This window comes from Stenella coeruleoalba, assembly GCF_951394435.1.
Source record: "Stenella coeruleoalba genome assembly, chromosome: 2".
Lineage (NCBI taxonomy): Eukaryota > Metazoa > Chordata > Mammalia > Artiodactyla > Delphinidae > Stenella > Stenella coeruleoalba.
The window spans coordinates 106,069,955-106,085,046 of NC_137147.1; the positions used below are offsets into that span (position 1 = coordinate 106,069,955).

At 51.4% G+C, this 15,092-nt stretch overlaps 1 protein-coding gene across 8 annotated transcripts in view; it reads left to right on the forward strand.

The window, feature by feature from the left end:
• Window positions 1-15,092, forward strand: part of ARNT2 (aryl hydrocarbon receptor nuclear translocator 2) — a 203,902-nt gene that overhangs the window by 53,908 nt on the left and 134,902 nt on the right. For 7 of the 8 annotated variants that reach the window (XM_079909993.1, XM_079909992.1, XM_079909997.1 and 4 more), the window contains one exon: window positions 6,383-6,430. The exons of the other annotated variant lie outside the window; for it this stretch is intronic. In XM_079909993.1, the coding sequence (XP_079766119.1) occupies window positions 6,383-6,430 (48 nt within the window). The remainder of the gene's footprint in view (window positions 1-6,382; window positions 6,431-15,092) is intronic. 8 annotated transcript variants of the gene reach the window in all.

Consider the following 15,092-nt stretch of genomic DNA (forward strand, 5'->3'; position numbering starts at 1 on the left):
TCAATGAAATATTTGAGAGACAAATATTTGATAGACAAATACTTTCATGAAATAGAATAGACATTGAAATAGAATGAAATATTTGATAGACAAATACTTTCATGAAGTAGAATCAATTTGTCCTATTAATGCAATTTCCAATAACCCAGGTCTCTCCAGGAAGACAAAGGTCCAGGCTCATTTGTAAAATGGTCCATCATTTTAAACCTAAGAGTCGCTTTTAAACCAGTGTGATTCTTAAACAGGGCTGGGGGAGGGGGAGCAGGTATGTTATGAGGACCTGGAATGGAATGGAGTAGGATGAAAAAGCCCCTTCAGCGTTATAATTTGAGATGGTGAAAAGACTGCTGTGTGTGTAGTAGTCTTTAAAAGAAGGGCTAAGATTTTGGTGATTAGTGAGAGGGTAATGGAGTCTGGTTCCCCAGCTTTCTCCCCTCCATTCAGCTCGCTTCCCTCCAGGGTCAGCGTTCCTTCCAGCGGGACCAGCAGAGCTCTCAGGAGCAGTGTGGTACCTGGGGCAGAACTCCTGAGATCAGCTTTAGAGCAGGAAGCAGCCTGCCCTGGGGCTGACTACAAAGCCAGACATCCTCTTTTAACCAGCTACCCTTGCTAGCTAGGTGCTAAGCTCAGTGGAGTGTGGGCTGTTGAAAGAATGCACTTGATGTCAACATATAAACTTACTGAATTTTTGTTTAAGATGCCAGGCCTTTTAAAAATTATTTTAAATGTCTGTGCTTGCTAACTTCCATTCCCTGGGGACAGAGCCTCATTGCTGGCCCAATCCTTTTTAAGAAGAGGAAGCACAGGACTCTTTTTGTTTCTTTTTTTTTTCTGTATATTTAACACTTTTTAAAAATTTTTTAAATTTTATTTTATTTATTTTTTTATACAGCCGGTTCTTATTAATTACCCATTTTATACATATTAGTGTATACATGTCAATCCCAATCTCCCAATTCATCCCACCACCACCACCCCCCACCACTTTCCCCGCCTTGGTGTCCATACGTTTGTTCTCTACCTCTGTAGCACAGGACTCTTTGATGCAGGAAGGTGGGCTGGGCCAGGGCCAAGGACAGGCAGAGATGCTGGGGCCCAGTATTTGCAGGACAAGGAGCCCTCTCCGTGCAGGGGAGTCGTCGCTGAGCCTCTGCCACCCCTCCCGCAGGGTGTGTGCTGGGCCTACGCTTTGCTCAGGGCTGGGCTGTGGCGAGCTGAGGCTCCTGCCCTCCTTGACCTCCGAGTTCCTGGCGTCCAGACCCTGACATCTGCTTGCTGCCTGAGCTGATGACCGGACAGTGGACTCGGTCTCCTTTCTGAAGAGGTCCTCCAGGCTGCCCCTTTCCCTACCAGGTCACACATGCACGGCGTGACACTGGAGGTGGAGGGGGACCTGGGGTGGACTGAGACAGAGCCCAGAGGTCACTTCCACTTAGAAGCAAGGAAGCACCACAGCAAGCAAAGAAACCAGGGATTCAAGGGGACGCACAGCAACTGCTGGCACGCTACCCAACCAGCAGGATGAGGGCCCGCGCCTCCGAAAGGCACATCAAGGAGCCGACCTCCTCGGGGGCTCGTCCTTTATGCTCCTCATTTTTGGAGCCCGTGCGCCTGCTTCCTTTTCCCCGTCAGAAGGAAGAGCAGGCAAACCGCGCTTCCTTCTGCTAAGCCCCTGTGACTAAGGGATGTATCCTCTGCGTCTCAGCAAAGAAACCTCCATTTTTAGAGGGCAGTTTCCATAGTAACTCTCACATCTGGTATTTTACGTGTTTTGCTGAAATTCTGTGATGGAGGCCACCGCGGTTGTAGAACAACCACAGCAGTGATAACGCCCCGCAGACCGCAGCCTGCGCTCTCAGTCCTGACGAAAGTCACATTCATCAAAAAGCAGGTCACCCCGGGCTTCCCTGGTGGCGCAGTGGTTGAGAGTCCGCCTGCCGATGCAGGGGACACGGGTTCGTGCCCCGGTCCGGGAGGATCCCACATGCCGCGGAGCGGCTGGGCCCGTGAGACATGGCCGCTGAGCCTGCGCGTCCGGAGCCTGTGCTCCGCAACGGGAGAGGCCACGGTGGTGGGAGGCCCGCGTACCCCCCCCCCCAAAAAAAAAGGCAGGTCACCCCCTGCGGCGCCCACCCCTGCACCATGGCGCGTTTATGCACGCTCCCCCGTCACTGCCACGGTGCTCTTCCTCCTTCTCTCCGAGACTGTGGGGCACAGCTGGAGACGCAGGGAAGGGGAGAAGGAGAGAGCAAAGGAGTGGGGGGTTGGGAGAGGTAAGGACCTGCCTCCCGCCCCCTATTCCCTGCCTAGGTCTTCCCGCTCTGACCTGGTGATTCCGGTGGAGGGACGTGTCCCAGATTCCCAGGATGACCACCCAGCCCTAGTGTTTTAGAGCCAAGTAGAAGTGACCCCTCGTGGGGTTTGGATGCCCCGGCCACATGCCTGGCCCAGCGCCGTGGATCCTCTGATGAATGCTCTTTCCCTGTCCCCTGACGGCTCCCCCAGTAAGCATCTTAGCAAGCAGCGTGCTCTGCGAGCAGTTGGGACAAAGGTGAAGGTTCAGAAGTTTCAGATTCTTTGAAAAGTGATTCCACATGTGTGGCAGAAGTGACCAGAAGCAAGTCACCTGGATTGCGTTTTTGTAGAGAACTCCCTGATCCCAGTGAGGCGGTGGGACGGCATGGGGGGGGCATCCACAGGGCACACTTGGTGCTTTTCAAGTGACAGGGGAAGTGGCTGTCATTAGACAGGCTGTGCCCATCCCCAGAGTCAGCCCTTGGTGGGGAGGGAGGGTGAGGCTGGAGGGCACTGGGTGTACCAGCCCCTTCCCGCTGCCCTGGAGGCAAATGTTGGGCTTCTAAAATATCGTCATTGGAGGGAAACGATTTCCAAATTGTGTGCGGCCAGTAGGCCAGCGTCTGCCTGCAGTCTAACCCCACGGCTGCTGGAATGTGGTTGAGTAAAAGACATATTACATAAGCAGATGTTTTGCTTGGTTCAAATTTCTGCAGTAGTGTTGCTGTAGCCCCAGTCAGCTGGCCCAGGCCCTGAAGGAAGGGTGTTGGCTCGCACCCGTGTCACTTCTCTTTTTTTCAGCAGCAACTTCACGCTGGCCTGGGGTCGCTCGTTTGCTGCACTCTAGAACCAGCCTTGTTGGCACAGCGTCTCATCTTCTCTCATAAGAGCATAAGTGAATGATTTGCTGACTCATATTTGACGATGCATTATTATTATTATGCAATCACTGTCAGGCAGGTCCGCAGCACTCACTCGTAACTAGCTGCAGGCTCAGAAATGCTTGAAATGCTTTTCACGGCTTTTTATCGAGGTCAGAATCCATGCTCAGCAACAGGAAAGTGAGGTAAAATGCATTCTCAGCCCACCTTTTGAGGACTCTTAGATCATCCACTTATTGTACCAAATTCTTTAAAGTGAATACAATAGGACTTAAAAGGCATGTTTTGATTTCTCTCCCTTATTATCCAGATGCTTAACTATAATAGAGACACATAAAAGACACACAGGATGATTGACTCAGAGTTTTTACAGCAGAAGGAAAGCACAGCTATTGTAGTCATATTTAAAGTGGAGCCTTTGAATTGGTGGCAGAAGACCCAAAGGCAGCGTCTTGGCAAGCGCTCCTCCGAAAGATCCTTCTGTCCTCAGAAGTTGAATTGTTTTCTGTGTGGCTGATGAGCAGTGAGACCGCTTTGGGGTCAAGTGAGTTACCCTGAGGATCTGAACGGTCGTTTGTGTCCTGATTGCTCTCCTGAGTTCACGCCCACATTATGCATTTCAAAATTCCTAGATGTGATGGCAGCGCACGTGTGATCACACGCTTACACAGGTGGGAAGGCACAGTTTTGTGGTCCCTAAGTTTTCATAGCCAAATCCTGCTTCCTGAGTTTTCAGTAGACTTCAGAAAACTCCAGCTCCAGAGCCTGGCCGTCCCTCTCTTACACTCTCTGCTCAACTGGGCTGACCTGATCCAGACTGGGACCGTTTACCGTATGGCTTGCTTCCCCATCCGTCTGCTGCATGAGGTTCAGGTAAAGAGACAAGCTGTCCTTAATGAAAACTCTGGTGACCAACTGTCCTGGTTGGCCCAGGACCTTCCCAGTTTTAGCACTGAAGCCCAGTACCTCCACAGATCCCCACATTCTGGGAAAACCTGGACAGTTGGTCTCCCTAAATACCCCAAAGATCGTGCAGCCTGAGGAGGGAAGACTGACTTAATCAGTTGTATCTTGCAGGAGCCAGATTATCACGCTCGTATCAACTTGACCTGAAAGGCATTTTAAAGATAACTGTACATGTCACACCCACTTGAGGTTTTGCTAAATGCTTGCATAAATCCATTAGAATTTTGAAAGTGCGAGTTCTTTTTCTTAACACTAGTCTGTTTTTGCCAGCCCAGGGGTGTTAAGTAACCTTCATGTCTGCAGCAAAGTCGCTCTTACCCGTGATGAACACTGGGTGGCAGTGTGGTTCTGTAGCTCTGCAGAGGCCCAGAGGCTCTGGGAGCAGGATTTTTGGTGCTATCTCCCAGACGTGATTTTTCAGGAAAGGTGAGGTGATGGCTTAGTAGCTAAGCAGTATATTGATGACTCTGCTTCATTTAGAAAGTCGTGCGTTCAGCCACCATTTTCCCACAACATAGGTGACTCTGCAGCTGCTGTCTGGTGCCCGGCTGCCCAGTCTGCATTGTAGCGGGGGTGCATGTCTGTCTCTCCCAGTGGTGTTTTAACTCTACTTTCCCTTTCTTATCACTCTTCTTCCCGGTCTTCCCTCCTCTTTGTGCAGAAGTATTTTTGTTAACATCGCTGTCATCTCTCCCGGTTATGTAATGCCTTTTGTTCTTTTATTCCAAGCAGCCAGTGCAAGCCCTGGTGCCTGGAAATCAGGGATTCCAAACTGGCAGGGGATCCCATCAGTTCAACTCACATTAGAACTCTGGCCACACTGCACATAAAACAGTCCAAAAATAAACATGTGATACCATTTTAAAGAAGACAATGTTCCTTTGCCCTATGTCATCACAGTCTCTAGGTCCCCCAAGTAACCCCAAAGCCTAGAGAGTACGATTTATCTCATTAGGGGCCTCTCCCACGTGCTTGTCCCGTGGTGGCTCTTCCTATGCAACTGGCCATTTCCTGGTGGCCCGGGTGCCCTGTGCCTTCCCCCCATCACCCATTACCCACTGGGACCCCGACCCTGAGAGCTGAGGGGGAGATCGCGTTCCCTGTGAGGCCAGCAGCCCTGGCATATGCAGCTGTGGTCCTAGAGCACACCCACCACTCTGGTGGCAAGCTGTTGGCCACCAGGCAGGCCGACCTCCCTTCTGCTTGGGGTCCACGGAAACTGTCCCACTTAGTCCCTCGGTTCCACTGAGAACAAGATGGGGCATGCAGTGGCTCTGAGACGTTCTTCCCCCAAGGAATCCCACCTCCCTCAAATGTCCAGGAGAGCTAAGACATCTGTACCATTTCTGTTTTGTTCCCGAAGACTCTGGGTACACCTTAAATAAGTACCTGCTCTGCTCTAACATCTTCAGGAGTAAAATTAACTGACCTTAGAGAGGACTGTTTTTTGTTGTTTGTTTTTTGAGAAGGAGAGTTTGGGATATCAGTTAAAGAAATATCTATCAAAACTTTTTGTTTTATGTGTATTTGGAGAGGCCCAATGAAGTGGGAATCTTCAGTATTTATTGGGTGAGTTTCAGTAAGCAGACAGGCACTTTGAGTAGCTTGGGCCCCAAACGACTGTTTCTCCCGCACACCCATTTACTTGGACCTGGAGTTTATAGGCTAATGGCCTTAAATGCCCTTTCCATGTTGACTCATCCACGCCAGCCAAGTCCTCACATGGCACAACCAGTAGTATATGTTTCCCTCATAATCCCTTCATTGCCCTTAAAACTTCCTGTTTTTGAAACCCTCTTGGGCTTTTCTCAGTCTTTTAATATACCACAAAATAATTTAAAGAAGGAAGTCTCCCTGTGGAATAAATGATATGGAGGGGAGCAGGTATCCCCAAAGGTGGTGGGAGATAAGGGGTGTTTGACTTTTCCAGCACAGCCTGAGCAACCCACTGGCAGCCTGTATAGGGTTCTAGAAGGGTTCGAGTTGATATTCCAGCACTTTTGCAGAAGTCCCCAATCATATAATTAATGGCACTGGTGCTGTAGACCTTTCATTCTGCCCTTTCTTGTCTCAAACCTGTACGATGACCGTGTAGAGAGACTGTTTTTTGCACTGCCAAGGGTTGGGATTGTTGGAGAGCAATCTGACCAAATAAAACCCCCTGTGTGCGACACCAGCTCATGTGTCCAGTTAAATGTCCTACGTATAATGAATGCTCACTCGTGATCTTGACTTTTCAGAATGGACTTTGATGATGAAGATGGAGAAGGTCCCAGCAAATTTTCAAGGTGAGTTTACTTTATGTTCCCTAGATTTAAAGAAGCCAAGACCATTTATCACCTCATTGGGACCAACAGGGGTTTAAATGTCTTTCGTCATTGAAAGAAAGCCATTGCCTCTGGCCCGGGGACAGGTATCTATTAGCAAACCTGCCAACCCCAGCCTGGATGATCAAAAGTTAAGTAACGAATTATTAGCTCTTTTGGCTTTTTGAATTAAATACTGACTGCCCGTTTCAATGGATTCTTTTTTAAAAGACAGACCAAGAGTTCAAGTTTAGAAAAACAGTCAAGATAAAGCCTCTTTTTCTACCGTGGAAAATAAGGAGAAATATAAGAAACCTGGGTGGCCCTGTTCTGGATGTAGGATATAAAATTGGACCTTACGTTCCTAAGAGCTGTATCACCCACTGGCCACGTGACAGCATCTCTAACTAGGCTCTGTGGGGCTGTCCTGAGAACAGACCGCCTCACAGAAGGATACTGGCCCGTGGGAGCCGGTGGTGGTAGATGTACCGCGTACCTGAAGGACAAGGCCGGCCCAGCCCCGTGGCTTTTTTTTTCTTTATTATCTTGTTCAAGTTACGGGAGGAAGTTTGGCAACACGGAGAAAAGGGCAAAGATCAGTCTTAGCAAAATGCCCATCTGTACCCAGTTTACTTATGGAAGGGCCTGCCTTGACATTCCTCCCCCGCTGCCCCATCAAAGCACTCCTAATTCCTGGTGGTTGATGCGTTTGAAAACGTACCCCAGGTTACGGGTACCTTTCTCCGGTACGCACAGTCCACAGTTTGGATTGACAACCTCGGTTATTTTATAAGTGTTTTTAGCAGAATGATGTCCGTATTGAGCCCCAGACCCATGGCCTCCGCCAGTTTGCTCATCCCCATGCAGTTACTTTTGGTTGGCTACCTTTTACCTGTGTTGTGGGTGTGGATTGAGCACCCCTTCCCCAAATCCAAGAGGAACATGCGTCTCGTTCCTGTTCCTGGGCTTCCTGGCATCTCCAAGTCCATAGAAAGTCTTGTCACTTGAGACGCTTTCCTCCCCGAGAACTTTGCCTTCCATCCTCCCCGCTCCGCTTGGGTGAGAAGGACAGGGAAGGTGGAGCACGCTTTGACCTCTAATGACCCCGGAGTTTCTAATCAAATCAAGACACGAGTTTCAACAACAAAAGCGTGTATTCGTTTTCCCTTGGTGCAGACAGAACCCCAGCTTAGATGTCCACCCATTTCTTAGGATAAGTTTTAATAGCAGGGAGTGCTTTGTTCCCGAAAAGAGAGCTAGCCTCGGAAATAAGGGCCCACGTCTCCCCAGCCTAGTTTGCGCTCGCCTTACACAGCCTCCCTTTACAAGGAAACAATGACCTGTGGTTTCTTGGAGCAGAATTCCCCTTGAGATAACATTCCATCGCTTGTTGACCTCAGGAAATGATGGTTCCTGGGTCTCAGAACAGAGGGAGGAAGAGAGACGAGGAGTGACGTTTGTTTGACATGGAAGATCAGTGTCAGTGATGAAATAACAGTGCAGGGACACAGAGAGCTCATTGTTTGAGGTCCCATCAGGAGGAAACAGAAACCCTAGACTCTGTGAAACTGTCTTGTAAGCCCGCCAGTGAGTCAGGTTGTACATAGTCAGGGTTCAAACCTAGGCTTCTGGGAACCGCATCCTTTCCCCTGCACATGGAAAATAAGAGGGAACGATGGGACGTGCTTCCAACATACACTGGTACCCGCGGAAGCCTGGGCCCACTTCAGTGTGTGACCGTCGGAGAGTTGATGGACCTGTCAGCCGGAGGGGGCATCTGAGCTGCTCCCAGCTGGGGAGGCGACTGAGGCTACCTGCCCTCCGCTTTGCGAGCTGTTCTGGCAGCCGTCCAGGAGAGGGTCGGAGAGACTGCTGCAGGCCGTCTCCTGCCGGTGGCGGGCATGGCCTGCCTCGGGGCCGCTTCTGTTTCCCACTCCTGTGCTTACAGTCAGCCTAGGGAGCCCTTGGGCGAGGCCCTGGCAGAGAGGGTGGCTGAGATGCGGGCATCTCACCAGCAGAATTTGCTGTCTCAGAATCGGGCCAGGGTGCTAGGCTGTGATTTCTGTCCCCCTGCTATGTGTGCAGCCAGCTTTCCCAGGGCTTCTCAAGGGTGGTCCCAACTCAAACGTCCGGCCTCTCGTCAGACGTCGTGTCTCAGTTTCGGATATGGGAAATGCGGTCACAGCCACATAGGAGGTAAATCAATTGGGTTTGGTTCCTGCCTGATCACAGCAGGTCTCAGGAAGAACAAGGTAGTAGCCATGAAGCTGCCCACAGCCACCTAACCACACACATGCACACATGTGCACATGTGCGTGTGTGTACCCAGCCGCTGCACACAGGTACACACATATGCACGCGCACACACATGTGTTCCAGGGCCAGAAATGCCCTGAGGGCCGCTGCACCATCCCCAGGCCTCAGCCCTCCTTTCCACACCGGTTCATGCCGCTCTGGGGGCTGTGGGACGCAGGACAGGGCTCTGCTGACCCCGGATGCTTCCCACCTCCCACACAAAGTTACGGGCAACCTGGTGGGCAGAAGCCAGTCTGCAGGGGCGGAGGATCGTACTGGGGGATGCAGAATTGAAGCCTGGGGGAGACAGCTCGTTGAGCAGCTTGGATGTGGATAAAAAAGGAAGAGGGCATTTGGGGCTTGGGGAGGGAGACCACTCTTAAGGATGGGAAGAGACCATGAGCACATGTCCACGGGGAGGGGGAAGAGTGAGTATAACCGGGGATTTGGAAGGTTCTGGAGTGGGGTTGGGGAGAGATGGGTCAAGGGAGTGGGGAAGGGGAGGGATAGCTCCAAGCCCAGCAGGGGGACGACCCATCCTTGGCCGCAGAGAGGAGGAGCTGCAAGTGCAGCTGAGTGTGATGCTGCTGGGTGTCCGGAGAGTTGAGGGGTTCATTCTGATGGTTCCTCCTCTCTGGTTAAGCAGAGGCCGTGTGCTCTCAGGGGCAGAGGCTTAACGGTGCGCCTGAGAGAGAAGTTTGGGATGCCTGGGTGGAAGAGATGTACGAACTGTACCGTAGACCCCACACCCTAGCACACTGTGTTAGCGTGCGGTTTTCCCCCAGTAGCGCCCAGCTGGTTGGATGCCGGGGGATGCAGACGGCCTGTGCACTCAGGCCCGGGGGGTCCAGCAGGGGGGCGGGGTCAGCAAGGTGGTTGATGTTGATGAGAGGGCCGTTGAAGAGGTCAAGCTACAGGTCCAGCTGCAGAAGGAAGAAAGGCCAGGAGCAGAGAGAAGGGAGGGTTGATGACCTGGGAGAACATGGAGGGGAGTAGACTGGAATACAGCTCGTGCCACCCCACGTTCGTGGTCTGCAATTTCAGTCGGGGTCTAACGTTTTTACCTCCGTTTCCTCCATTAGCCTCGTTGGAATTCAACCTGGGGCATCCCAGACTTCCCTCTCAGGCACACCTGTAAGCCTCTGCCCACTGCAGATGAACGAAGAACCTTCTGCTTTTGTGGGAATCTGAGGGAGCTGGAGAAGCAGCGGGTGTGTTCACGAAGTGGGGAGTCGCAGCTCTGGGAGAGGTTGGCCGAGGCTCAGGGGTGGGGGGATGGCTGCTGGAGAAGAAGGGGGACGCGGAAGGTGGTACAGCCGGGCGGGCTGGTGCAGGTCCCCGCTGTCGCCTGGGTGGCTGGTGGGGACGGTGACAAGGAGCCTGGAGGGTGGTCGAGACAGGTATGTGGGAGCGTCAGGGGAGTGGGCGTTCGGAGCCGGCCTTCCTTCCCAGGCTGGGCTCCACCTCACGCCTCTGGGAATTCCAGTTGCCAAGTCATCCTCCTGTCATCGGTTGGGGTTGAGCTCTCCATCTCTGGGAAAACTGATTATACACCAGGAAGTGTTTCTCCGAAGATGAATCTCCCGGGGGCGGGGGGGGTGAGTGGGGCTGGACCCGCCTTCGGGGAGGCCAGCGTGAGCCCCTCCCTGACCCCGTCCCCTCGCGGACAGCCCTGGTCTCCCTGGGAGGCGCTCGCAAATCCTGCCCAGCAGATCCAGCATCCCTACACTCGAGGAGAGGCCAGAGCTCTTCCATCATGCTGAGCGGCTCAGGGTTCTTCCTACTTTAATGCCCCCTTGGTGGATAATCTAGTGAGTCCCAAAATCTCCTCTTGTGCCTGCAGCTGGGCTCAGTGGCGTCCTTTTTTTTTTTTTTTTAATTCTTTTTTGTTGTTGTTTCTTTGTTTTTTTCATTTTGGCTGCGCTGAGCGGCATGCGAGATCTTAGTTCCCTGACCAGGGATCGAACCCGCGCCCCCTGCATTAGTAGTGCGGAGTCTTAACCACTGGATCGCCAGGGAAGTCCCTCAGTGGCGTCTTGAATACTGTTTCATACACAGGACAGCTGGCATCCCAGAGCTGTCATCAAGAGAGTCAACTTTACACACCATGCTCTCCGTGTGACTTACATATATGTACATACACGTGTACGTGTACGTGTGTAATGTTCATTAAAACAGAAGAGTGGAAACATGAAAACTAGAGATCTTTTTAAATGTTGGGTTTATGTCTTAGGAACAACCAAGTGTTCACTCCCAAACCCTTCATTTTTGTCGCTACGTGCTATCAACCATGTTCACACTCATTCTGCACCCTTTCTCAGAAGACCCAGGAGATCTCGCAGGGAGTTCTCACATCTGTTACTGTGAATTCTACTATAGTGCATGGGACCATCTACAAACCTGGAACTAAAAGACCTCGTTGATGAATTTTATTAGTCTCTCTTCCACCCTTCACCCTTCACCCTTCGAGGACCGGCTCCAATTGACCTTCCCGAGGTTCCATCCATCATCTGTGTGACTCTCAGCTGTTCCCTGGGGACACAGTGTCACCCAATTGCAGCAGTCCAGGAGTCCTTATATTTTTTTGTAGGGTTTTGCCAGTGAACCTCTGACATTATCTAAAAGTAAAGCTGCCCACGCTAGGAAAGTTTCCACAGAATTGACTTTTCCTTTTTCATCACACCCATTTTGATATTTTCCTCTTGGTTTTGTGCAGTATTTACGCTTGTGGGCATTTTGTTTCCTGGCTCTGTGGGTTGCGATGATGTTTTAGTTTAATCTTTCCCTGGGAATCTACCACCCTGTTTTATTTAGAGCTCTGATATCAAAACCCCATTGATAAGGGAAAACTATGCAACGTGGGCTTGTCCTGCAGAGATCTTTCCTGGCAGAAAAAGAAAAAGATTGTCATGTCCCAGAATTCTCAGTCTGTCCATCTTAGCTGAGAGAGCTGAGCATTTTGTTTCGAGGTGGGAAGATGCTCAAAGTGCTTCTGATGCAGAGAGGGCAGCTGGGAAGGAGCAAGGATTGCCTTTTTTTTTTTTTTTTTCCTACTTATTTATTTATTATTTGGGGCTGTATTGGGTCTTCGTTGCTGCGCACGGGCTTCCTCTGGTTGCAGCGAGCGGGGCCTACTCTTCGTTGCAGTGCACAGACCCCTGATTGCGGTGGCTTCTCTTGTTGCGGGGCACGGCCACTAGAGCGCGGGGGCTTCAGTAGATGCGGCACATGGGCTTTAGAGCACAGGCTCAGTAGTTGCGGCTTAGGGTCTTAGTTTCTCCGCGGCATGTGGGATCTTCCCGGACCAGGGCTCGAACCCGTGTCCCCCACATTGGCAGGCGGATTCTTAACCACTGCGCCACCAGGGAAGCCTGGATTGCCCTTTTCTGTTGGACTTCATCTTATCAGTAACCTTGTGGGGGACACCCTGGATTGGCCGTGTGGACTCCGTTTAGAGCAGGGAGAGATTCAGCTGAGCCTTCTGACACTGCCGAGTAAACACCCAAGGTGAGCACTGCCAACCTTCCCAAACATTCTCCTTGCCTCAACAGCCTTCGTTCTTTTTTTTCTGGACTGTGATTTTCTTTTCTTCCTTTCTTTTTTTTTTTAGTTGGAGTGTAGTTGCTTTACAATGTTGTATTAGTTTCTGCTGTACAGCAAAGTGAATCAGTCACATGTATACATATATCCCCTCCTTTTTAGATTTCCTTCCCATTTAGGTCATCACAGAGCATTGAGTAGAGTTCCCTGTGCTATACAGCAGGTTCTCATTAGTTATCTATTTTATACATAGTAGTGTGTATATGTCAATCCCCATCTCCCAATTTGTCCCACCCCCGCTTTCCCCCTTGGTGTCCATAGTTTGTTCTCTACTTCTGTGTCTCTATTTCTGCTTTGCAAATAAGTTCGTCTGTACCTTTTTTCTAGATTCCACTTATAAGCAATATTATACGATATTTGTTTTTCTTTTTCTGACTTATTTCACTCAGTATGACAATCTGTAGTCCATCCATGTTGTTGCAGGTGGCATCATGTCGTTCTTTTTTATGGCTGAGTAATATTCCATTGTATATAGGTAGCACGTCTTCTTTCTCCATTCCTCTGTCGATGGACATTTAGGTTGTTTCCATGCCCTAATAGCGCCACAGTAAACGTTGGGGTGCATGCGTCCTTTCGAATTATGGTTTTCTCTGGGTATATGTCCAGGTGTGGGATGGCTGGGTTAGGTGGTAGCTCTATTTTTAGTTTTCTGAGGAACCTCTATATTGTTCTCCATAGTGGCTTCGACAGCCTTAGCTCTTATGAACCAGTGAAGTCTGGCAGAGAAGTTGGGTAGAACCTGGCATGGTGTAGCCCATGAGCAACCAAATTACTGGGGGGTTTAGCTTGAGACCTTCTTGTCATTTCAGTGGGTTGGGGTTAGGATTGGAGTTAGAACGCTTTGGGATGAACTCCTTTCAGGTGGAGCCAACCCTCTGCCCTCAGGCCCATCTGGACCAGTCACCCCTTCGTAGATGTTGGGCTCTCGTGCCACTGACTTCAGTTTTGATGCCCTTCTTTCCTTGCTCAGCAACCCCAGCTCCTCCCGCTTTTCTCCTGCAGAGACTAACCTAGATTTGCAATGACAGTACCTGGATAACCCCAGACTTTGTGGAGAAGGGGAGGAAATCGTTTCTGGAGTCGTAAGTAGTCCTGAGCTGTGTCTCTCTAGAAGCCGCCAGGCCTTTTCTTCCCCATAGAGCCTTAGGTATCTTTGCCTGTCAGTCTCCCCGGCTGTTCCAGCTCTGAGGCTGGGACCAGTCAGCGCTCTCCTGAGGAGCCTAGTTCAAATCCTGGGACGTCAGTACCTCTCTGAGCTCAGGGTCGTCTTCCACAAAGGGCGGTCCTGAGGACCAGAGCAGTGACCAGTGGGAGAGGCCTTGGGAGGCTGTGGGGGAAGTGATCCCACCGGAATGGGGGTGATCAGAGACTGGGCCTGGGCCTCCTCTTTGCAGGACCTGGGCTTTCTCAGACTCCATCTCCCTGTGTCTTGGGTGAGCCTTATCTTCGGCCTAAACACTGGGGTATCTTGCAGCTGCTTTGCAGAAAACCATGCCGTGGATGGCTCCTGGGGGCGGGGTTCCTGCCTCCTTCCCAAGGAGGAAGCATCTTTTGCTCCTTCTGCAGAAGCCTTGGAGCCCAGGGAAACTGCCTCGCTGGACATGCCTCTGTGGGTCCCCTCCGCAGGGCCTGTGACCAGCGTCACCGTGGGGCTGCCCAAAATGCCCTCCTCGGGCCTTCATGGCTCTCACGGTGCCCTGCCCTGCCACCCAGGAAGGGCTGGGCAGGACAGGAAGGGTGTTCCCTGAAAGCTTGCAAGATACAGTCTCCCTCCTGGTGTCAGGGAGGAGGAGCCAGGGCCAGTCTGAGCCTGAGGCTGCTGTCAGCCAGCAAGGACTCGTGTGGAAACCCCCCAAAATCTGGAACGCCCCCCCCAAATCCTCCCCCCATGGTCAGGATGGTTCCCCATCCCAGTCCTGAAGGACAGATGGTCTGCACCTCTGCAAAGGGTCTCCTCCCACAGTCTGACTCCCCCCGGCTGGAGGGGACGGATGCTTCTTTCGCGTGAGAAGTGCTGAAGACCTTTACCGAATCAGACCTTTCCTGCTGCTTGGCCGTGTGTATCCAAGTGGACAGAAGAGGCGTTTTGCTTGTTTCCTGCTGGTCTGTTGTTGAGACCATGGTGGCCTGGAGAGCAGCGCGTGTGTCAGGAGGTGGCGGTGGAAGCTGAGGTGTCATAGAGGAACGTGGCCCTGGTCCCACCTGGAGCAGGGCTGCTCTACCAACAGTCCTGTCACCTGTGGAGCTACTAAGCTGGCAATGGCGGGGGGTGGGTGTCAGCACTGACTTCTCAGGTTTGGGACCTGGCCGTGTGGGTGACCAGGCCGAGAGGGAGCTGGTCGTGTCCCTGATGGTGTCAGGCTCTCTTCCACCCCCAGGGCTCACAGCTGGTGACAAGAGCAAAGAGAGGCAGCTGGAGGACTTAGGTTTACCACACGCTCCTCTCAGCCAGGCCTGCCTAAGGGGCACGCAGGGTCTTGGGGCCCTCGGGTTCCTGGAGGTTTCTCGGGACTTTTGTTGTAAGTCCTGTTTGTTCGTAAGTCCAGCAGAGTTAGCCTAGGTCCCCAACTAACACAGTCGACTCTCTAGTACTGTACTGGAATAGGTTTATAATACTTATCACACAAATAATACATAAAAGACAAACACAAAAAATAAAGAAAACATTTTGACTCTTACAATACAGTACCTTGAAAAGTACAGTAGTACAGTACAACAGCTGGCATCCAGGGGCTGACATCTAGTGAAC